At 41.8% G+C, this 25,103-nt stretch overlaps 1 protein-coding gene across 5 annotated transcripts in view; it reads right to left on the bottom strand.

The window, feature by feature from the left end:
* Positions 1-1,549: 1,549 nt before the first annotated feature.
* LOC132540450 (uncharacterized) overlaps positions 1,550-25,103 on the bottom strand; it is a 53,611-nt gene continuing 30,057 nt past the window's right edge. Inside the window, exons 6-20 of one of the 5 annotated variants that reach the window (XM_060198179.1) lie at positions 24,940-24,990; positions 23,288-23,352; positions 22,881-22,905; positions 21,556-21,627; positions 20,893-20,925; positions 16,953-17,032; positions 16,273-16,297; positions 15,050-15,117; positions 13,129-13,153; positions 11,907-11,974; positions 10,048-10,072; positions 8,683-8,747; positions 8,232-8,259; positions 5,149-5,202; positions 1,550-1,841 (exon numbers count right to left, since the gene is read on the bottom strand). In XM_060198179.1, coding sequence (XP_060054162.1) covers positions 5,159-5,202; positions 8,232-8,259; positions 8,683-8,747; positions 10,048-10,072; positions 11,907-11,974; positions 13,129-13,153; positions 15,050-15,117; positions 16,273-16,297; positions 16,953-17,032; positions 20,893-20,925; positions 21,556-21,627; positions 22,881-22,905; positions 23,288-23,352; positions 24,940-24,990 — 674 coding nt within the window. In that variant the 3' untranslated portion in view covers positions 1,550-1,841; positions 5,149-5,158. Of the gene's footprint in view, positions 1,842-2,367; positions 3,894-5,148; positions 5,203-6,903; positions 8,748-9,918; positions 10,073-11,906; positions 11,975-13,128; positions 13,154-15,049; positions 15,118-16,272; positions 16,298-16,952; positions 17,033-20,892; positions 20,926-21,555; positions 21,628-22,880; positions 22,906-23,287; positions 23,353-24,939; positions 24,991-25,103 lie in introns of those variants that run through there. The other 4 variants (XM_060198180.1, XR_009551630.1, XM_060198178.1 and 1 more) reach the window with 4 other exon arrangements.

Raw genomic sequence — 25,103 nt, 5'->3', positions numbered from 1 at the left:
AGGGCCACAAGGTGGGAGTGGCATGGGCTAGGAGGTTAAAAAAACAAGGGCGGAAACAGAAGAAGAGTATGATCAGTATTAATGGACAAAGTGCAACAAATTCTAGGCCCACACAGACATTAAGAAGAACAATAGCCATTCAGGTATCTGGAATTGCCTGATCACCACTCATGGCTTGTACCTGTGACAACTGGGAATTCCATAAACACTATTATAAAATGCTAACTTAAGAAATATTACTAGCAAGACATTCTATTCCTTATGCCCCCCCTCCCTTTTTCTTAAAATTATATACCCACTATAAAATACAAAAGGGAGAAATAAGTTAAGCATTTGGAAAGAGAGAGGAACAAAGTGGTGTAGCAGATGCTGGTACTACTTGAGGGGCTGCTGATGCAGGCTGTGCTGGCATTAATCCCCCAGTAAGGCAAAAGGGGTCTGGATGAGAGAGGAGGTGATCTGAGCAGTATCTCCTATGTCTCTCCCTCAGCAATCATTCAAAGGACCATTAGAGTCCGCGGTACTGTGCTGTGACCTCTGGAGCTCATGACGACAGCAGTAATCACACTTGCATTCTAGGAAACAAGACCAGAGTATTTTTTTCTCTCACCAAATATCTCCTTCATGTAAATGGGTCCAGTGGAGTCCAGGGTCTGAATCCTAGTAAGTAGTGTGTTGATCACAATGAGTGCAAATCAGATCAGCTGGGTCTGGCTGGCTACTGGGGCTCCATCTTCCAATGCAACTCATGGCTTCTGCTGGCTGGAAGCCATGCATACCCTCATCTTGTATTCCTATTGAAGGTGCAACGAAAAAGGTTAGATGACCATACCAGTGAAAGACAGACCTAGCACAGCAACAGACAATGTGTCCAGATTAGGAGGAAGTGGCAACTCCCTTCTACATCTACCTTGGACCCAGGTAAAACTTAGAGTGCACTGTCCATCCAGCCAGGTGGTAACCATGACCACGTTCATTCCACACAGCTCTCCGTTCCATTCGGTGCTGGCCCAATGCCTGGTCTGCTACACCAATCAGTAGTGAATCAATCTGATGCATTTAGCACAACAATATGCTTGCAAACATAAGGTGGTAACCACCCTAACTCTCTCATTAAATTGTCTCACTTTGGAAACCATTGGGCAGACTGCTCTTAATAGTGCACAGGCTGCTGACTAAGAATGTCTGTCAAAGGAGTCATCCAAAGGTATGGATCTCAGACTAAAGCTCCCAGCTGCATGGCAGCTCTTATGAGGCTGATTTAGGGGTCCCTTTTTTCATGGGATCATGACTAGAGTTAGCATAAATGTGTCTCATAGATAGTCTGAGATACAGAGAATGGCTTCCCATGGTCTTCAGAATCCCACGAGAACAAAATACCCAGCCACTGGGACCCATCCCAACAGAGCAGATGTGAAAAGTGAGACTAATCACCAAGATCAATAGAGATCAATGCTAGAAGACATCCCCACAGTAAAGCAAAGAAGGGAATAGAGGAGCAACCCAGGATTTAAAGCACTAGTGGCAATACAGTGTCAGTACTCATATAGTCTTTGTCTTATCTTATTTAAAGAAAAAAAAAGTCCTTCCAGGGGTTCTATAGTGTATTAAGTCATATTTGTAGGACATTGAGTGGAGACTGTCCTAGCTGATGTCTCAGGAGCAGCTTGTGTGCAAATAGGAGGCAGCTTCACTCTGGAGATGTGGATCCAGTTGTCGATCCCCAGGACATTCACTGCAGTGGAGGTAGAAAGAATCACTGTGAAAGGATCTTGCCACTTGGGAGTTCAACGATATTTTTCCTTTTAAGGATGTCCTTTAGGCCAGAACTTGATCAAAGCCTGTTGGCCAAGATGAACAATTAGAGAACCAGGATCTTTCCCTTCTTGAGGTACTTTTCCCCATTTGTGCAAGAGGCACTGGAGCTCTGTTTAGTCATTGCTACTGTTTCAGGGTCTACTATCAAATCTATATTCAAGAATGCCCTACCATAAACCATCTCAAATGGGCTACAAGTCATCCTTAGGTGAGGCAAATTATGAATCCTAAGAAGAGATACAGGTAGTCAAGCAAGCCATTTACCCTGTGTCTCCTGGCGTAACTTAGCCAGATGGGGTTTTAAAGTCCTATTCTTGCTTTCTACTTTGCCTGATGACTGTCACTGCCACCCTATATGTAAATAGTATTTAATTCCTATGGCTTTGGCTACTCCCTGAGTGACCTGGGCTGTAATGATGGACAACTGTCATCTGTAACCTCCCAGGAAATCCAGAACTAAGAACAATTCCTTTTAGGGAGTCAAGCAGTGGCACAGTGGGTTAAGCTCACATGGCGCAAAGCACAAGGACCAGCGTAAGGATCCCGGTTCTAGCCCCCAGCTCCCCACCTGCAGGGGAGTCGCTTCACAAGCTGTAAAGCCGGTCTGCAAGTGTCTTTCTCTCCCCATCTCTGTCTTCCCCTCCTCTCTCCACTTCTCTCTGTCCTATCCAACAAAAACGACATCAATAACAAGTAACAATGTTAAACAAGGGCAATGATAGGGAAATAAAAATTTTTTAAAAATTCAAAAATTTTAAAAATTAAAAAAAAGAAAAATATCTTTTAATAAAACCGTGGCAACTTTAGTTGCCCTCTCTTTCCAGGCTAGGAAAGCTTGGACCTGTTCCATGCAAGTGTCTACTAATACCAATAGAACTTTGTACCCCCTCCTCAGGGAGACATATGGACAAAGTCCAGTTGACAATCTACCTCAGGATCTGCTCCCTTTCTCTGAACTGGCTTTACTAGATTAAGTTTAAGGCCTCCAGAGGTACTATAAGAAAAAGTGGGGTATGCCTGGAAAACTTGCCGGACCAAGAGAAGTTGGTCCAGGGCCTGTGAACAAGTGCTGAGAGGCCATAAGAATGACTTTTCCCCCTAATGGAATAAATCATGCATGTGTTTGATTATCTTCCACTAATTGATTAGCTTTGGGAAGAAAATATTGATCATTTACCAAGCACCATCCAGCAACTCTGGTTCCTCCATTTTCTTGAGCCCAACCATCATTTTCTGTGAAATACTGAGGCTGAGTATCTAGATTTAGGCTAGGAATTAAATCTAGTGCCAAAGGTAGAGTCCTAGTGGCTGCCTGCTTGGTCTCTGAACCTTCTCTGTGATTTCCATTACAGACCACACTTACACCATTTTGATGGTGTCCCCAGCAGTGTGTGATAGGTACTTTCTGGGGTAAGTGGACTATATGTAGTAATTTTAAAATCTCCTCATCATATTTAATCAGAATATTTCCCTGTCAGCCTTCTAAATTCTTTCCATATAGCTGTGGAGGTATGACTAGCATAAAGGAATAGTTCGGGGTCAGTATATATGTTTAGGCAACAGTCCTCTCCTGGGCTAAGTGCCCTATTTAATGCTATAAGCTCAGCCTTCTGGGTTGAGGTTCCAAGAGGACCTGAGTATAAGTTCAGTTGAGGAAACCATAGCCTTCCTTTCACCACTGACTATGTAGCTACTGCAATCTGTGAACCATATATGTTCTGGGTCTGACAGTTAAGTCTTGCCTGCTGGCATAAGTATGAGCAATTATATGTGTACACTTATGTCCTAAAATCCGAGGAGCTGGTAGTAAAGTAGCAAGGTTTAACCCATTACAAACTTTAAGAGAGAGCTATGACAGCGGAGGGGGGAGGGAAGGTGGCATAGGAAGATAGCCTAATAGTTATGCAAGTATCAGTTATCCATAAATATCTCTGAATCTATCAAACTACAGACCTAGAATGGAGGAAAAACCTCAAGCTGTTGGCCCAGTGAGATTCTGGATGTTTCTGCTGTCAGGAGTGCTGTGGCTGCCAGAGCCCTCAGGCAGCTAGCCATCTTTGCACAGTACCATCTAACTGTCTGAAAAAAACAGGCAACAGGATGCTTCTCAGAGCCTAATATCTGAACATATATTCCTACAGCTAGGCCATTCTTATCAGCAACATATAAATAAGCTGCAAATTCCCAAGGTAGGGCCACTGAGGAGAGTTTGCTTTAACTCTGTAAAAGCCTCTGACTCAGGAGGCCCCCAAGGTGGGGATTCATTGCCTGGTCATGACTCCATAACTGGGTGTCCAGAAATGGCTGAACCCTGTGAGACCAAGGAAACTATGCTGTTCGGCCTTGATTTGGGGCTTAGGAATCCCTCTAATAGTCTGTAATCTGTCTATCCCCAACTCCTTTTTCCTATAAGAGACTTTATAATGTTATTAATGGAGTCCTCTTGAGATAAATTACAAATAAGATCATCTATAAAGGCCCCCTCTAGCCAGATCTGTGTGAGATCCATTTCTAGAGTTCTGGCAAAACAATGAGGGCTATCTCTAAACCCTGGGCAACAGGTTAATTGCTGGTGCTGTCTTGTATATCATCCTCCCAATCAAAGGCAAAAATAAATCAGCTCTCTGGATCTAAAGGCACAGTAAAAAAAAAAAAAAAAAAAAAGCATTCTTTATGTGAATCACGCAGTACCAAGTGGTGTCTCCAGATATCTGAGTTAGAATGATATAAGGGTCTGCCTCCAGAGCGTGAACAAGTATCACTTCTTCCTCGGTAGCCTTAAGATCTTGAAAAAGATAAAATATTTTCTTAGACCTAGATACACTCACCTACTTCCTATTTCACTTCCCTCAATCAACTCTAAGTCTAAGCCTGTCAGATAATGTAAGCACTACAAAAGCTGGATAAGGGCAAGAGACTGTCACTACCAGGCCACTGCATCATCTGGAGCCCTAGTCAGGGAATCCTGGGTTTCCCAGACAAATATGATAGGCCTAGACCTCTAACAGATCCCTCTCTCCACCAATTGCAGAGACCCTGGGCCTTGGCTGTTGTGAAGTAAATAGGACTGTGACCTTCTTGGAAACATCACAAATAGTTACCAAAAAAAAAAAAAAAAGGAAATATGATTTCAAATGTAGTACTCTCAATGCTCAGATGCAGAATTCTACTTTCTCTTAAATGACTACAATGGGATAAGCAGAAAAACACTTCACACATCTTCAATTTATCTCTCTAAAGTCACAGCTCCCACAATGAGTCTCTAACTAGCACATGACACTCAGTGCCCTCCCCCATGGAAATGGAACCACCCTCAATTGTTGTTCCTACCTGGAGTCTCTCAGTCATGGAGGCTTTCATCATCTGAACTCTCCAAAGCCAAACCTTTGGAAACACAAACATGAATAGGATGGTTACTGGAGTGGACTCTGTCTCTACTCTAGCTAAAACCATGTTGATTCACACAGAATCACCCCAGATTCTCAGACTGTTTCTGTAATGATGGATGAGAGCCCTTCTGTAATTCATGGATCACATCTGAGAAAGGGTAAGAAATCACCCCCTCCACTTCTTATGACCCTCCTTCCCACTGGAATATGAAGGCTCTCATCTCCAAATGTGTCACCTGGAATTCCAACTCTATGGCTACCCTTGAGTTACAGGATTTCAATGAGCAGGATATGTGTTCAATGGTGCTTTCCAAGATAACACACAATGAGGATGGAAATAATTATTTGTGTTTGTTGTCAATATGTAACATTTAGCAAGTTCGGTGCCACACATAGTACACATACATATAGAGATTTTATATGTATTACACCCTGTATTACTTGAAATGTGAATGTGTAATGGGAAATGTGATGGTTAGTTTAGGTCACTTGATACTTCAATTCAGTAATTCATTAAGAGCATGAGGAAGCAATTGCTACACTAGAAAGCAGAGATGTAGTGATCAGCTAAGCCGAAGACATAAACTCCCCTTCATGACTCTCCTGTAGAGCAGACTGATAACCTGCTATGATCATGCCACACCAGGACACATGCCAAAGACTCTATTTCTAGAAAAAAAATAGAACATCAAGGTCTATGGCCAGTGAAGAGGCTAGTAGTCTACTTATGTGCAGAGAGGGGTGGTCACAGCACACATGCTCTGGACATGGTCAGGCCACTGGTCTGAGAGCAGAGGGACACTCACATATTCAGGACATCACCCTGTCAGCCTCAGCTGGGTGATAGCTAGGGTGGGCCCAGCTCTGTGTGGGACCTGACACACTGACAAACAGAGGAGGGAACACCACACAGAAGTAGTTTTAACTCAGGGGTGTGTTCATCAAACATGTACTGGGATGTGCAGGTAAGCACAGCTGGGGAGAGATGAGGAAGATACACTGCTGCCCTTGCTGTGCTCACACATAGTATCAGTGCCTAGGAGCATCCAGATTGAGAGAACACAGGGACCAGCCACCTAATGCTCAACTTCTGCTATTCTCAGGCACAGGTAAGATAGCAAAGACCTACTTAGCTCTAAAATAATCCCCAACCAGACAGATAATACTTTTTGCCCCACCTGTAAATCAGTTGTCCTGCTTAGGCAAAAATTACTCAAGTCACTGGACCATCAGAATATAGCTAAATTGGACTTCCTGGCTTCTTCCAACATGAAGACCCCAACCTACTAAACATTTTATCCTGCTTTATATTTTAATGCTTTTCAGCCACCAAGTTGCAAATGCTACCATTTCACCAACCTGACTTTCCTAGGCAGACATCCTCACCAATGTGTCCTAGAACTCCACCTTCCCAGAGCCCTGTCCCACTAAGGAAAGATAGAAATGGGCTGGGGGTATGGACTGACCTGCCAACATCCATGTCCAGTGGAGAAGCAATTACAGAAGCCAGCCTTCCCACCTTCTGTATCCCATATAAAGGTCTTTCGCACGTACTCCCAGAGGGATAAAGAATAGGAAAGGTTCCAATGGAGGGGATGGGATATGGAACTCTGGTGGTGGGAATTGCATGGAATTGTGTAACCCTCTTATCCTACAATATTGTCAGTCATTATTAAATCGCTAATTAAAAAAAATCCCACACAGTTTGTTCGACTCACTCTCCATGCCACACTCAACTCATCTGCCACAAGAATATTCTACAAGTGCCCTAACCATGTGGATAAGACATTTCATTTATGTAACTTTATTTCTGGGACAGAAAACATGGCTCAACAGGTGTAGACAAGGACTCATTCTCAGGGCACTTCTAGGAGGAGGTGCCAAAAGAAAGTAGCACTGGAATGACACAAAGGAAAATATATTTGGGAGCCTATTTTCCTGTCTACCACCCTTCTTCATTTCTGATGTCCATGTCCTGGAGGGCTATATGGAGGAAGGGAGACATGACTATAATTCCAGCCCCTCACCTCTGCATCTTTGAGGAAAGACTTGGTTAATCATAGAGTTAATGGAGATGATGATGAGTGTAAAGGAAACTCCTGTATCCATCTTTGAGGAAGATGTCCCTGCAGTGATCTCAGGAGCCATGGAAGAAAACAGCTCCTGCCTCATCTTTACTCAGAGAGGTCATAGTGTCCATCCTAAGAGCCTCAGTGCTGGGCCCAGGGCATGAGGACATTTCTGCCACCATGACCTTTACTCATTAGGACCCATGCCACCATGGACTTGCTGTCCTTGATACCTCCTTTGTGTCTCATGAATCATTCCTTTGAATGAGATATTTAATTCTACACTTCACTCAATGTCCACACATATATGTACCCCCACAATAATGATGGAATAACTTATTAAGGAAGGTAACATTGGAATTGTAGTAATAGGCTCTAGTAGTCATTGGGGCACACATACATACAATTATTCCCACTGGAGTTGGGCAGTAGTGCAGTGGGATAAGCGCAGGTGGTGCCAAGTGCAAGGACCTGCTTAAGGATCACAGTTCAACCCCCAGCTCCCCACTTTCAGGGGAATCGCTTCACAAGCTATGAAGCAGGTCTTTAGGTATCTATCTTTCTCTCTCCTTCTCTGCCTTCCCCATCTCTCTCCATTTCTCTCTGTCCTATCCAACAATGATGACATAATCAACAACAATAATAACTACAATAATAAAACAACAAGGTCAACAAAAGGGAATAATTATTTTAAAAATTAAAAACATAAAAAAACAGTTATTCTCACCACCACACATGGACCCTCAAAGTCAAGCAGGTCAGCACACTAGTAGTGACAACACTAGTAGTGAAACCACTTTCTTAAAGTTACATAGGCTTTTTTTTTTGCAAACAGAAATGATGGATGGTTGTTTTCCTCAGATCTCTAACATGATTCAAAGATCTCAGTCAGAATGAGTCTCTAGATTAATGACACTAAGTTTACCATGAAAGGTAGTGGCTGCAGGACACTTACCATCACTGGAGGATGATGATGATGCCACCTGTAACAACAAAAAGAAGACTGTGAGCCTCAACAAAAGGAATGCAGTGTGCATAAGAATTCTGTTTTCAGGTTGGTTAGGAAACCATATAGGAGATTACTGTATAATCATAGACCAAAAGCAAACTAGAATACATGTGCACTCTGGTTATGTGTGATTCAAGGCCAGTTAGATTAGCATGAAAACATTCATAACCAAAGGAGGAAAGTCTGACATGGAAAGAGGGACCCCTCCCATAGGATGTGTCACCACAATTGGTGTTTCTGTTCTGAGAGAGTTTTCTGGAATCAGCCATCACTGACATGGAATTCTCCCACAACACTCCCACCTAGATATTGTTATCTGTCATGGACAATGTGCAGTGTTGACTAGAAAGGAAATTAACAGGAGAAAAGACTTCCCCCAGTGAAAAAGGCAACTCACCTCAGTCCGTTGAGGTCCACCCTCACCAGTCTCCAAATGTATATTCATCCTTCTGACTTGTTCATCTGGTGGAAATACGAAGACACAGAGCAACTGTCAGGACATGGCTGCTGCTGCTCAGGATTATTGGGGGCTTTGATGGCTGGAGGATTCATGTGGGAGGGGTGAAAACTTGGTGTTGACACCCTCTGTACCAACTTCTCAAAAGAGCTGTGACAAGAGTAAATATCAACCTGGCTACTGACACACCCAGACAAATTCCAGTACTGTCTATCCTAGGTTTTGTGGTTTGCCTGATTAGAAGAAGATTTTATTTAGGGGGTCAGGCAGTAACGGGTAAAGCACATGTGGTAAAAAGGACCCAGAATGGTGTAGGATCCCATTTCAACCCCCTGGGTCCCCATCTGTATGGGGTTCACTTCACAGGCAGTGAGATAGGTCTGCAGGTATCTATCTTTCATCCTACCATTCAGCCTTTCCCTCCTGTCTCCATTTCTCTCTGTCCTATCCAACAATAACTACATTAAACCCAAAAACCACAACATTAAAAAGGGCTACAAAAGGGAATATTTTTTTTTAAAAAAGACTTTAGACAAAGAAGTCACTCATATGAAGAACATACTGAACTATCTTTCTGATGCTCAGCTTCCTTCCACAGCTCTCCAATTTCTACTCAGATTACTTGACCACAGGCATGACCTTCTGATTTATAATGTATGTCTTAGGGGTCTCTGCTGGCTCCAGCACTTCATGGCTGTCACATGGAGGTTGGAACTCTGATGCACAGTGACTCAAAAGCCAGCTGAATGACAAGTGAAGGCCACTAGTCCAGAACACCAACAGTGGGAGACACAATGAGGTCACATTTTTCATGAATGGGTGGTCACATCTCACCCATGCATAACATCCTCTCAAAAAAAAGTGTAGTACAAAAGTATAGCTAGAATACCCACCCGATCCAGGCTGCTGTGTGTAGTGGGTGGAAGTATGCTGGGGACAGGAGAACAGACAGGATACTAGCAATTGTGAATCTGTGAAAGTACAAAATATCCCTCTCACTCCCTCTCCATGGTCTCTATCTATATTTCTACCTACTCAGACTCTCACACTTGTAACAACTATAAATACTAAAAATAATGTCTAAGCCTAATGTAAACAAATATAAAGAATATAGAGTTAGTAAGAAATAACACATACAGACCACATTTCTCATCAAGAAATTTGCTATTTCCTTACCTCCCCAAGATCAATTCCCCATAGAGACCTGGAGCCAAGCTGGTTCTCCAGAGTGAAGACACCAAGGGTGCACTGCATGAATAAGCACCAACTTTGTCGTCAGCAAGAGAGTCAGCCCAGAATACTTACCATTTCGGGTGGAGATGAATGGAGCCTGCAATGGCAGAACAGAAAACACTGTGAGCATTAGGGCATTTTGTGTCCTGTGTGTTTGTTCCCTAGGTGGCTGTCACAAGCCAAAGGGAACAAGGGCCCAACCAAGCAAAAGCACTCCCTAGGGAAATGCATGATCTTTCTCCAGGGGATGATGTCTCACATCTACTGAAGCTGTGAGACATTACTTTAATCCAAAGAGAGAAAAGTACTTTCAAGTCATCATATTATATCCTCGAATTCCTAATACAATAAAAATAATAAACATCTATAAACCACACAGGTTTTGGCTACCAGGGTTATCACTGGTTTGTAGTGCAAGTAAAGTCATAATGATATTCCATTCCCCCAACCTTCATTTGGTGAGATAGACTGAAACTGAGAGTAAAGGGAAAAATACAGGTTGAGACAAAGAGACACCTTGTACACTGTTTCACTGTTTGTGATATTCCCCCCATGCTTGTGGGGGATATAATTTGGAGATGCCATCAGCTGGGGCCCTAGTTGGGGAGTCCTAAGCTTCCCAGATATGATGGGCCTTGACCTCGAATAAATCCCTCTCTCCATTGTTACCAGTTATCTCGATCAGGAACAATACAATAGACCTCTCTGTGGGCCCCCATAGAACCTTGCCCTCAACTTGGATCAACAATGGCAGAGAATGGTCCATCCTCTGAAGGGTGGCTAGATGATATACTCTGTCTTCCCCCTGAGGAAGTTTTGATCCTGCATTTGGTGCAGCTTGGAACATTCCTACTCATGACCACAGAATGTGAGTTTAGGTCTATAGGAATGCAGAGGTCACAAGGCTCCTAAGTTGAATATGGGCTAAATTGATGAGATTTACATAATTGGAAGCTACTGTCTCCCTGATTCAACTTTCTGGTCCTTTTTACAACCATGACATCATCTCCCCACACAATAACTTGAATCCACCTGCATATCAGAAGTCAGGCTCAGAAAAAAAAAATTTAAAAACCTAGTATAGTCATAAGTCCTTTGGAATATAACTAAAACAGGAATAATAACTATCTACCAATCAAAACCCCACCCCTTCTTCCTGCAAAATCTTCATCTGCACTATTCCAACCTTTAGGTTCATGATAAGTCAACAATTTGTTTGACTTTATATGTTAATTATTCTTTCAGCCATGGGTTCAAGATGCTAACATGGTGCCAAATGGACTTCTTTGGGCAGATGACACTAACAATATGTCCCACCCCACTAGAGAAAGAGAAAGACAGGCAAGGAGTATGTATCCACCTGCCAATGCCCATGTTCTGTGGGGAAGCAATTATAGAAGCCAGAATTCCACCTTCTGCACCCCATGAGCCTGAGTCCATACACCCAGAGGGATGAAGAAGAGGAAATCTATCAGGGGAGGGGATGTGATTCAGAGTTCTGGTTATGGGAATTGTGTGGAGTTGTACACCTTTTATCCTATTATGTTTTCAGTATTTCATTTTTATAAGTAAAAGTTTTAAAACAATAATTGAGCAAAAATTTAAGTCTATTATAAATAAATAAAAAAGTAAAAAAAATAATTCTCCATAAAAATAATTTTGGGGATGTTCTACTCAAGACCAGTCAGTCCAGCATGGTAGCACTCTAAAACAACATGGTGAAGGACCTCTACCATAGGGTGAGTCACCACAATGAGTTCCTGTACTGAGAGAGTTTTCTGGAGTCAGCCATCACTGACATTAAATTCTGCCTCAACACTTCCCACCTAGATACTATTATCTGTCATCTACAATGTGCAGTTTCAAACTCATCTGAACTTGACTGGAAAGGAAATAATTCAGGAGAAAATGAAAAAAAAAAAGCTGCTCACCATGTCAATCTGCTGAGGTCCACCTACACCACTCTCAAGACTGGGATTCAGCCTTCTGAACTGTACATCTAGTGGCAATAAGAAGACAAAGAATAACTGTCAAGACATGGATGCTGCTGGTCAGGGTTATTGGGGGCTTTGATGGCTGGAGGAAACATATGGGAGAGGATAAAACTTGGGTGTTGACACCCTCTGTACAAACTGCTCAAAAGTGGCAAGAGTAAATATCAACCTGGCTACTGATGCACTCAAACATTAAATTCCAGTTGTGCCTATCCTGGGGGTTTGTGGTTTGCCTGATAAAAAGACTTTAGACAGAGAAGCCAATTATATGGTAAACACACTGAACTATCTCCCTGATTCTCAGCTCCCTTCACCAGCTCTTAAGTGACCAAAAATGGAGAGAGGTTGACCACCTTGTCCTATGAAGTTCCTCTACTTCCTGGAATAGGATCCAGAATATTTCATGGGTTCTAGATGCATTTCACTTGATTAATGAAAAATCTGTGAACAAATGCTATTTCTGCTCAGATTACTTGACCACAGGCATGAATGACCTTCTGATTTATAATGTATGTCTTAGGGGTCTCTGATGGCTTCAGCACTTCATGGCTGTCACAGAGAACTCTGATTCACAGTGACTCAAACACCAGCTGAATGGCAATTGAAAGCCACTAGTCCAGAACACCAGCATTGGGAGACACACTGAGGTCACAGTTTTCATTCCATTAAGTGGTAAGGCCTCACCCTCTCATAAAATTCTCTCAAAAGTGTGGCTAGAATACCCACCCCCATCAAGGTGGCAGTGTTGTGGAGGCACTGCCAGTTAGTGAGGCTGCTGTATGTAGCATGTGGAAGTATGCTAGGGACAGGGGAACAGACAGGACACTAGCAATTGTGAATCCGGGAAAGTACAACATCTCCCTCTCCATGGTCTCTATCTATATCTCTGCCCATTCAGACTCTCACAATTGTAACTATAAATACTAAAAATAATGTCTATGACTCATGTAAACAAATATAAGGAATATATAGAGTTAGTAAAAATTGACACAGACTACATTTCTCATCAAGAAATCTGCTACTTCCTTACCTCCCCAAGATCAATTCCCCACAGAGACCCAGAGCCAAGCTGGTTCTCCAGAGTGAAGACACCAAGGGTGCACTGCATGAATAAGCACCAACTTTGTCCTCAGCAAGAGAGTCATCCCAGAATACTTACCATTTCGGGTGGAGAAGAATGGAGCCTGCGATGGCAGAAGAGAAAACACTGTGAGCATTAGGGCATTTTGTGTCCTGTGTGTTTGTTCCCTAGGTGGCTGTCACAAGCCAAAGGGAACAAGGGCCCAACCAAGCAAAAGCACTCCCTAGGGAAATGCATCATCTTTCTCCAGGGGATGATGTCTCACATCTACTGAAGCAGTGAGACATTACTTTAATCCAAAGAGACAAAAATACTTTTAAGTCATCATATTATATCCTCCAATTCCAAATACAAATAAAAATAGTAAACTTATATACACCACACAGTTTTTTGGCTACCAGGGTTATCACTGGTTAGTAGTGCAAGTAAAGTCATAATGATATTCCATTCCCCCAACCTTCATTTGGTGAGATAGACTGAAACTAAGAGTAAAGGGAAAAATACAGGTTGAGACAAAGAGACACCTTGTACACTGTTTCACTGTCTGTGAAAATCCCCCCCATGCTTGTGGGGGATAAAATTTGGAGATGCCATCAACTGGGGCCCTAGTTGGGGAGTCCTAAGCTTCCCAAACAGATATGATGGGCCTTGACCTCAAATAAATCCCTCTCTCCATTGTTACCAGTTATCTCGATCAGGAATAACACAACAGACCCCTCTGTGGGCCCCCATAGAACCTTGCCCTCAACTTGGATCAACAGTGGCAGAGAATGTTCCATCCTCTGAAGGGAGGCTGGATGACATACTCTGTCTTCCCCCTGAAGAAGATGGATCATGCATTTGGGGCAGCTTGTAACATTCCTACTCATGACCACAATGTGAGCTTAGATCTATAGGAATGCAGAGGTCACAAGGCTCCTAAGTTGAATATGAGCCCCAGATCGGATAAAATTGATGAGATTTGCAGTAAAAAATATTTATACAACTTTCCCATATTTGGGAGCTACTCTCTTCCCTGATCCAGCTTTCTGGTCCTTTTTACAGCCATGACATCATCTCCCTGGACAATAACTTTAATCCACCTGCATATCAGATGTCAGGCTCAGAAGAAAAAAAGAGAAAGAAAAAAGAAAGAAATCTAGTATAGGCATAAGCCCTTTGGATTATAACTATAAAATAAAAAACAGGACTCCTAACTAATCTACCAATGGAAACACCACCCACGACCCCTGCAAAATCTTCATCTGCATTATTCCAGCCTATAGGTTCATGATAAGTCAACAATTTGTTTGGCTTTATATGTTAATTACTCTTTCAGCCACCAGATTCAAAATGCTAACATGATGCCAACTGGACTCCCCTGGGCAGATGACCGCAACAGTGTGTCCTGGAGCCCTGTTTTCCCAGAGCTCCACCCCACTAGGAAAGAGAGAGACAGGCAGCGTGTATGGATCCACCTGTTCTGTGGGGAAGCAATTATAGAAGCCAGACCTTCCACCTTCTGCACCGCATAATGAGCCTGAGTCCATACTCCCAGAGGGATACAGAATAGGAAAGCTATCCAGGGAGCTGGTGTGATTCAGAGATCTGATGATGGGAATTGTGTGGAGTTGTACCCTTTTTGTCAGTGTTTCATTTTTATAAATAAAATTTTAAAATAAAAATTAAGCACAAATTTAAGTCTATTATAAATAAATAAAAATTAAAAAATTAAATCTACATAAAAATAATGTTGGGGATGTTCTACTCAAGACCAGTCAGTCCAGTATGGTAGCACTCTAAAACAACATGGTGAAGGACCTCTACCATAGGGTGTGTCACCACAATGAGTTCCTGTACTGAGAGAGTTTTCTGGAGTCAGCCATCACTGACATTAAATTCTGCCTCAACACTTCCCACCTAGATACTATTATCTGTCATCTACAATGTGCAGTTTCAAACTCATCTGAACTTGACTGGAAAGGAAATAATTCAGGAGAAAATGAAAAAGGCAGCTCACCATGGTAGTCAACTGAGGTTCACCTTTACCAGTCTCGAAACTTGGATTCAACCGTCGCAACTCTTCAGCTAGTGGCAATAAGGAGACACAGAATAACTATCAAGACATGGATGCTGCTGGTCAGGGTTATTGGGGGGCTTTGATAGCTGGAGGATACATATGGAAGAGGATAACACTTGGATGTTGACACCCTCTGTACAAACTGCTCAAAAGTGGCAAGAGTAAATATCAACCTGGCTACTGATGCACTCAAACATTAAATTCCAGTTGTGCCTATCCTGGGGGTTTGTGGTTTGCCTGATAAAAAGACTTTAGACAGAGAAGCCAATTATATGGTCAACACACTGAACTATCTCCCTGATTCTCAGCTCCCTTCACCAGCTCTTAAGTGACCAAAAATGGAGAAAGGTTGACCACCTCGTCCTATGAAGTTCCTCTACTTCCTGGAATAGGATCCAGAATATTTCATGGGTTCTAGATGCATTTCACTTGATTAATGAAAAATCTGTGAACAAATGCTATTTCTGCTCAGATTACTTGACCACAGGCATGGATGACCTTCTGATTTATAATGTATGTCTTAGGGGTCTCTGATGGCTTCAGCACTTCATGGCTGTCACAGAGAACTCTGATTCACAGTGACTCAAACACCAGCTGAATGGCAATTGAAAGCCACTAGTCCAGAACACCAGCATTGGGAGACACACTGAGGTCACAGTTTTCATTCCATTAAGTGGTAAGGCCTCACCCTCTCATAAAATTCTCTCAAAAGTGTGGCTAGAATACCCACCCCCATCAAGGTGGCAGTGTTGTGGAGGCACTGCCAGTTAGTGAGGCTGCTGTATGTAGCATGTGGAAGTATGCTAGGGACAGGGGAACAGACAGGACACTAGCAATTGTGAATCCGGGAAAGTACAACATCTCCCTCTCCATGGTCTCTATCTATATCTCTGCCCATTCAGACTCTCACAATTGTAACTATAAATACTAAAAATAATGTCTATGACTCATGTAAACAAATATAAGGAATATATAGAGTTAGTAAGAATTGATACAGATCACATTTCTCTTCAAGAAATCTGCTATTTCCTTACCTCCCCAAGATCAATTCCCCACAGAGACCCGGAGCCAAGCTGGTTCTCCAGAGTGAAGACACGAAGGGTGCACTGCATGAATAAGCACCAACTTTGTCCTCAGCAAGAGAGTCAGCTCAAAATACTTACTGAATGTGGTGGAGGTGATTGGAGCCTACAGTGGCAGAACAGAAAACACTGTGAGCATTGCATTAGGGCATTTTGTGTCCTGTGTTGTTTGTTCCCTTGGTGGCTGTCACAAGCCAAAGAGAACAAGCACCCAACCAAGCAAGTGCACTCCCTAGGGAAATGCATGATCCTTCTCCAGGGGATGATGTCTCACATCTACTGAAGCAGAGAGGCATTATTTTTAACCCAAAGAGAGAAAAGTACTTTTAAGTCATCATCTTATATCCTCAATTCCAAATAAAAAATCATATTAAATATCTAGATACCACACTGATATATATATATATTTTTTTTGCTACCAATGTTATCACTGAGTTTTGGTTCCTGTACAATGAATACACCACACCCACAGTGATGTTCCATACCCTCCCACCCTTTATTTGGTAATACAGTGAAACTGAGAGTAAAGGGAGAGAGACAAGAAAAGACAAAGAGACACCTTCAGCACTGTTTCACTGCTTGTGATATTTCCCACATACGTGTGGGGACCAAGGGTTTGAGCATGGGCCTTGTACATAGCAACATGTGTGCTCAACCTATATGCTACCAGTCATCCTCTGCCATATTTTAAACAATTAAGTTCATTTAATACTAGAATTCAAGGAGAGAACAGTATGTCCCAGACAGGCAGGTGAGCTTACTTCCATTCCAGGTAGTGAAACATGGGATAAACTGTCACTACTGCATCCACTGCTGTCCTCATCTGAATCCAGGAAGGTAACTAAAAGCACAGAGAGTGACAATCACCTATTGGGAACTAGAAGCACAGAGTGACAGTCACCCATTGTTGCAGCTCAGAAATTATGCAGAGAGCTTGTCATGAACAGATCACTGTAGGGGTGTGGTTAGTTATAATCACGCACTTGGCCATTTCTGAGCCTCCTTCCTTCCAAGAAGGTCTGGTGAAGAGGAAACTCTGCTCTTCAGTCAATGAAGAGGTATCTCTAAGTGCACACAGCAGCCACACCAGTCACCTCCTCCTCATCCACATCAAGACTGAACCAACTACCTTCTCAAGATAGTCGATGCTGGGCCTAGTGTTCACTCTCCTGATTTTGTCACCTTGGAATCCATGGATACCATGACCTGCTGTGCATTATGTATCCCTTCTTTCCCTAAATCATTCTGCTTTAAGAATCCTATAATTTGTCCTGGACTATAGTTAATAACCTGGTCACAAAACCAAAGTTAGGGGGAAACGAGCAACTTGTCTCAAAAATACAAGCATTTTATTTTTTAATATCTTTTAACTTTTTTTAATGATTTAAAAATAATTTGCTAAATAGGATTACAGCAGACTTATTCCACACCACAACTTCTAGCAAAGCTCTATGCCTTCTTTTACCCAAAGTTCATCACCACATGCCTCAAAAAGTAGTAGGGACATAGGATATTAAAGACTTTGTTTTGCTTTTTGTTTATTTGTTTGAAAATTTATGTGTTTTCAAGTCTCAATATTCCACGTATGAACAAAACCAACCAGTAGTTTTCTTTCACGTTGTTATTTATTGTGCTAAGCATAATTAGCTCAAATTACATTTATGTTGCTGCACACCACTGACATACCAACTGCTCCAAATTGAATCCCACTGTGTATGGAAAAGGAGATGGGGAGAACATTTTGGGGGACTGCACATGTGATTTGAGATAAATGATATTTAAGGAATTTTAAAGATACCCACTTTGATATAATGAACATGAACCCTGGTGCACTATTGGTAGGAATGCATACGAGTGCAGCTTTTATCAAAAGCAGAACGCTTAAACAAATAATGGAAATACTTTATGATCCAGCAATATTGCACCTAGGCATACATCCAGAGGACATGAAACACTCACTCAAAGGGAATATGTGTTCCTGTGTTCACAGCTGCGTTACTTACAGTAGTCAAGAGAAGTAACCCACATACATATAACTGAATAATGATGAAGTCTTCTCCTTGTCCATATCTTGGATAGAACTGGAAGGAGTCATGGTAAGTCATATAAGACAGAAGGAGAAGGATGAATACTAGATGATCTTATTTAAAGGTGGTACATAAAAAAAAGTCAAGAAAGAAGTGAGAAACAAAGGAGGAAAAGTGGCTGGATTAGGTGTATTGCTGCTGAGCAAAAATCTCTGGCCTAGGTGGAGATGGTGTAGGAGGAGAGGGCGTCAGCTACCCAGGACATGATGGTGAAGAATTCTTGGGCTTGTGGTGGAAATGATGTGCAGACAGCATCCTGGGAAGATAAGAAACTGCATCCCTATAACAACAAGGACCCTGTAAGCCATTTCCCCCCCCAAATCATTTCTCATTTCAGGTTGACCACAGGGACCCTGTGACAGCAGTAATGGTGGTCAGTGACCCTTTGAGAAAACCCCAATGCATGTTCTTGATAACATTCCCTCAGGACAGATGCTAATCCTTCCCGGGAAGAGGGGATTGGAACCCTCTTAGCTCTGCCTAGAGGCTGCTCTCTGCTTAGGTTCCTCAGCACTGGCTAAGGCAGAGGCTCCCCAGCAGAGAAGGAGCCTAGCCTGACCTTCTGCTGACATGCAAAGGGTCCATCTAAAGCCCTTCAACCGACAGGACTGGGAGGGAGCAGAGCAGGAGTGAAGCAACACCAAGGGGAAAACAAGGGTTGATGCTTGATGGATGCGGTGACCACACTCAGCTTCTGCAAGGCCTCACATAAGGCTGGCGTTCATGTCAGAATTGCTGTTGGTTTCAGATTCAGACTCTCCCAGGGAGTGGAAGTGTGAAAAGTGCACAGGATGGGGATCAAAGGGCCTGACCTGCTGCCTAGACAACTCTGCCTCACTCAGGTGACTGTTCCCAGCCCCTTTTCTCCTCTCTAAATCTTATTTCAGGTGATGTTGCATTACAGTCATGTTCAACAAGCATTAAGAGAATGTCAGAAGCCACTAGGAGGGAGATTCAATATTAAATAATGTTGTACCATAGAATCAAACCCAATATTTAGAAACAGAGTTTTCTTCTCTAAATGAGTGTGTTCTCCAGTGATACTGGATGAATTCACGCTGAGGGATCACTCAATATAATGAACTGCTCATATATAAACAATGTACTTTATGAGCACAGCCCCTCCTACTAATGGCTGTAGATACCTGTAAGAAGGTATTCAAGAGGTGATGTGCCCCCACCTATAGAAATCTCATTTTTGACAATGCGGCTTCAAATACAAAATGGAGAATCTTTGCAACAAATGGTGTTGGGAAAATTTGGTTTGAAACATGTAGAAGAATGAAACTGAAACACTACATTTCACCACACAAAAAGGTAAACTCCAAATGGACCAAGGTCTTGGATATCAGACCAAAAAGTACCAAATACTTAGAGGAAAATATAGGTAGAACTCTTCTCCATCTAACATTTTTTGGCATCTTTAGCAACTCAAGTACACTTACAAAGAAGACAAAAACAAAAAAAAAAAATCAATGGGACTATATCAATTGAAAAGGTACACAGCAAAAAACCAAACAAACAAAACCAGACTCCTTCCAGAATAGCTCTCTCTTTACATACCATATATTAGACAAAGGGATGACAACAAAAATATATGAAGAGCTCTCCAAACTGAGCCACAAAAAACTAAATTAGCCTATCCAAAAAATAAAAAAGAAAAGAGGACAAAATGTGAACAGAGTATTCACCAAAGAAACAACCCAAAAGGACAACAGACATGTGAAAAAAATGCTCAGTGTCACTGTTTGTCAGAGACATACAAATAAAGACAATGAGATGATACTCCACTCCAACATAAATGACATACATCACAATGGATGGTAGAAATAAAATCTAGAGAGGTTGTGGGGCATAAAGAAACCCTCCTTGACTGCTGGTAAGAATGTGAATTGGTCCAACCTTGTGGAGAGCAGTCTGGAGAACTCTCAGAAGACTAGAAGTGGACCTAGCCTATAGTCAAGCAATTCCTCTCCTGGAGATAATGTTGTAAGAATTCAAACACACTCATCCAAAAAGATCTATGTAAACCTATATTCTCAGCAGCACAATTTATAACAGTCAACACCTGGAAGAAATCTAGCTGTCGAATAACAGCTGAAGTAGTAGGAAAGCTGTGGTATATGTACACAATGGAAAAGTACACAGCTATTAAGAATGAAAAATTCCCATTAGCCACCTCACAATGGATATTGCTTGAAGGAATCACATTAAGTGAGGAGCCAAAAAGGAAAGGATGAATATGGGATGCACTCACTCATGGATAAAGTCCAGAAATAAGAACACAAAGGGGAAACACAAAGCAGAAGCTGGATGGTGTTTGATGTATTGCACCAAAGCAAAGGAATCATTAGGGAGAAGCCTTTCAGATCCTGGGGCATGATGGTGGGACAGGATCTAGGTTAGGCATGTGTTTTGAATAAAATTGAGAAATTTTACACATGTATAAACAACTGTATGTACTGTAAATCATTAATTCTCCCAATAAGATAAAGGACATGGTGGTCCTTGTTCATCACACCTATAACATCATACAAAGGTCTCATAGTCAGAATGACCTGTTTTACTGGGATTTCCCAGTTTTCCCTGAAGGATGAGTGACTAGAACACTTACCATCTTTCGATAATTTAGATATCCGCACCACCTGCAATTACAGAAGGAAGATTATGAGCTCAGACACAAGGTGTGCAATGAGCACAAGATTGTGTGTGTGTGTGTGTGTGTGTGTGTGTGTGTGTGTGTGTGTATGTGAGTGTGTATGTGAGTGTGTGTGTGTGTGTGTGTTACCAGACTTAAGGTGATGTTGGGGATTGAACCTAGGACCTTAGGTGACTCAAGAATGAAAGATGTTTTGCATAACTATCATGCTATCCCTCCAGCCCCCTGCACAAAGTTGTTCTGTTGTTCCAGGTTTTTAGAAAATCTGTGCTCAGAGGGAACAGAGCAAGTCAGAGGATTGATGTGGAAAGGAACTAAGCAAGGAATGAATTAAAAGGCCACCTGGACAAAACTGACCACTTCTAACCCCACCAAGAAAGGCTGCCCTAGAGGAGAAGGACCCCTGCCAAGGATGCCTTCAGGATAGGTGTTCCTGGGCAAAGTGTTCTCTGGAGTCAGCCATAATTGGCAAGAAACGCTCCCACAGTACTTCCCACCTGGATACTGTACCTGTCCTCTGCAATATGTAGGGTCAGGATCATCTGAACTTGATTGGAAAAGAAACGACCCAGGAAGACCAGTCCTCTCCTGCTAATTGGAAGGGAAAGCTCACCTTCTCAGTTCCCTTCAGTCTTCCATCTCTCGCCTGGTTTCGTAGATTCACCTTTATAAACCGCTTCTTCAGTGGCTCTAAGAAGACAAAGAAGAACTGTCAGGATATAGCTAGTGCTGTTCTAACACTTGGAGGATTCAAGGAGGAGGTGAAAAGGGTTCAGGACATATTTTGCTAGCCCAGGTGCACAAGAGAGGTGCAAGAGTAGTGCTGCATCCTGGACACCGAGCAAATCATACACCAAATTCTAATTTTCTTCTCATCCTGTATGTGTGATTGCCAGATATGTGTCTACTTAGAGCAAAGCAGGACATATTATCAAGAAACTAAATTAGGGTTGGGGTAGATAGCATAATGGTTCTGCAAAGAGACTCTCATGCCTGAGGCTCCAAAGTCCCAGGTTCAATCCCCTGCTCTAGTTAAAAAATAAAATAATTGGCCTCCCTAATTCTCATTCTTCTTTGTTCAGCTTCTAAAAGGCAAAGATGTTCATGGTGCATCCAACAACTATGGTTATAACTGGGGATAAAGTGTCCAGGGACCAAGGTTCATTTCCACTCGAATGTTGTAATATTTATGGGGAAATATTTTTATTTCTACAGTGACTGAGCACTGAGGTGACCCTTACACTGAGAAATATAGGTATCTCTGCAGGCTCAGGCACTTCAAGGCTATCAGAAAGAGGCTGGGACTCCACTGCACATTGACTCAGAACCCAAATAAATGACAAGTACAGGTCAATAATCCAGGCCATGAACACTGAGAGTCACACTGAGATGACAATTTCATTCCAATAGGCAATCAGACCTTACTCATTCATGCTGCATAACAACACTCTAGAAGTTGGCTGGCTGCTAGAATACCCAGCCCTCCAGGTGGGAGTGTGTTGAGGACAACACAGTGCCAATTAGAGCAGGCAAGCTGTGTAGGGTGATCACAGTTGGGTGGGGCCTGTGATACACAAGAAACTGCAGAGAAGTAATAGAAAACTCACCTGGAGAAACATACATCTCTAGTTTTCTGTACTCTCTTTCTCAGACTCCCTTTTATGTATACAAACACTCATATGACTAGAGAAATAGTAGAGATACCCACCTCCAGTGCAAATAATTTTAGAGAATATATGTCTCCATGGACTGAGAGGTCTGAACATCACTTTCATAAGAAATGTGCTATTTCCTCACCTCCTCAACCACCATTCCTACCAGAGACCTGGGACCAGGCTGGCTCTCCAGAGTGAAGACACCACCAAGCACTGACTGCCCACCCCCCACACCCCAACCAAGACCTCACATTGTCCTCAGCAAGAGTGTAAGCCCAGAACACTTACTCTTTGAGGTAGAAGTATGTGCTACCTGCAACGAAAACAGAAAACAATGTGAGCACCTGAGCATCTTGTGTCCTGTGTATTTGATCTGTAGGTGACTGTTCCAAACCAAATAGAGGCAAATTGGCCCCTACCAAGCAAGAGCAGACCCCAGGGAAAGGCATGAGCTTTCCTTAGAGGATCCTCATCTCAAGTCCACTGATACATGCATAACACAATACTTTTAATTCCATCAGGTAAATCCTCTTGAGCAAAATTTCTCATCCCACTACTAATTTTCATCTACTATTACTAACCAAGCAGACAACATTTACCATTATAGTCTAATATGAATGCAGTCATAGTTCTATAAGTGAAACTCAATTTTAAAAGAATCCAAGTAACAATATTTGTATATCATGTGAGCTTACCTCAGTGTCAGATGAAGACACATCTCCCTCTGATCCACCACTGAAGACACCTGTATCAGAACCCTCTAATGGAGATAGAAGGACAGAGCAACAGTCAGTCCATTTTCCAACTGGAAGGTTATAATACCACTCCAGGGCACATATCCAAAGGAAACAAAAACACTACTATGTGGTATATGCAGTTGCTTATTCATAGCTACAACATACCAATAATTAAAATGTGAAATAAAACCTAAGTGACCACACCAATATGACTGGAAAATGAAGTTATAGGGTATATGCCCAATAGGATATTACTTGGCCTTTGAAAAAATATTTCACCAGTTTGGAGAAAATGGATGAACTACAGGTAGTTTTACTAAGAGAAACTAAGATAGTTTTACTAAGTGAACTTTCAAAAAATACTACTTTCATACACATGTACAGGTATGAAAGTATACAACTTAGCAAAGTGGGGGGGCTCATATTTGTGAGCAATGACAATGGTGAGGATAACATTCCCAAGTTAACTAGGCAACCTATGATGAAATATTTGATTCAGCTAGACACACAAAATGCAACTAACCCATTATTTCAAAACTGAGCATCCCTTTATCCCCTGTCAACTCATGCCCTCTTGTAGGCCTGATAAAACTAGCTTTTGGATAAGAAAGTCTAAACAAATTGTGACACACGGGTCATTCATGCATTTCCCCAGATACTTTCAATTATCTTAATCATGTAATTTTATTTAAATACAATGTTTAGGGAAAGAGTTCAACAAATAGCATAATGATAACTTTCAGAAATTTACACTATAAAACATCCTTCTCTTAATTCAAAAGAACTGTGATATATTCCATGGTTCTGTCAAGTGTCTCCTTTTTATAAATAAAATAAAATAAAATAAAATAAATGTCAGACTTCACCACACACACAAAAAAAAAGAATAAAGAATTCATTTTTTTCACCTCATCTTGGATGAAGTTTGAGGGAATCATGTTAAGTAAGACAAGACAGAAAGAATAGGATGAGGACAAGATGATCTCACTCATAGGACTTGTGTAATAAGAACAAAAGGGAAAACAGAAAACAGAACTTGAACTGTTTGGTGTATTGCAACAAAGCAAAGGGCTCTAGAAGAGGGGGATAGGTCCTGGTATGTGATGGTGGAAGAGGACTCAGCTATTGGGTTACAGCATTTTGCAGAAAACTAAGAAACTTTACACTTATATCAACAACTGTATTTATTGTTTACTCTAAATAATTAACCCCAAAAATTTTAAAAAGAGATGGTGTCTTCAGATTCTTTCTATGACAGGTGAGGAGGAAACCCAAACTAATGAGCATGTGCCTCATTTCAGGGATTTCTCACCAAATATAACCAAGATAACCAACAGATTGAAATGCTCAGGCAAAGATAGGACTCTTAGGATATTTAGTTACCTACCAAAGCAAGAAAAGATGGTTATTATATAAACTGTGCACTGACACCTAGGACGTAATTCTTCATCCTATGATATCAGGCAATATGAAAAAATATATATACCCACATTGATTCTCACTGTTATTTCCTTTCTCTATCTGACTCATTACTCACTCCTGGCCTCAGAAATGGCAGTAGAAATTCTGTATCTCCTTCCAATAGGACTAACCTCAGTGGCTGTTCCTACCTGGAAATTCTTCACTTGTGGGCAAATCCTCAAGTGACTCCAAAATGCAATCTTTAAAGACACGAATGAATGAGAAAGTTATTGCAGAGCCAGACACACTCAAAATGATGAGGTATAATTATGATTGCAAATTCAAGCAACTGAATGCTAGCATCTTAGGGGAG

The sequence above is a fragment of the Erinaceus europaeus genome, chromosome 9 (assembly GCF_950295315.1).
Source record: "Erinaceus europaeus chromosome 9, mEriEur2.1, whole genome shotgun sequence".
Taxonomy (NCBI): Eukaryota; Metazoa; Chordata; class Mammalia; order Eulipotyphla; family Erinaceidae; genus Erinaceus; species Erinaceus europaeus.
This window is presented reverse-complemented; position numbering and strand designations above follow the sequence as displayed.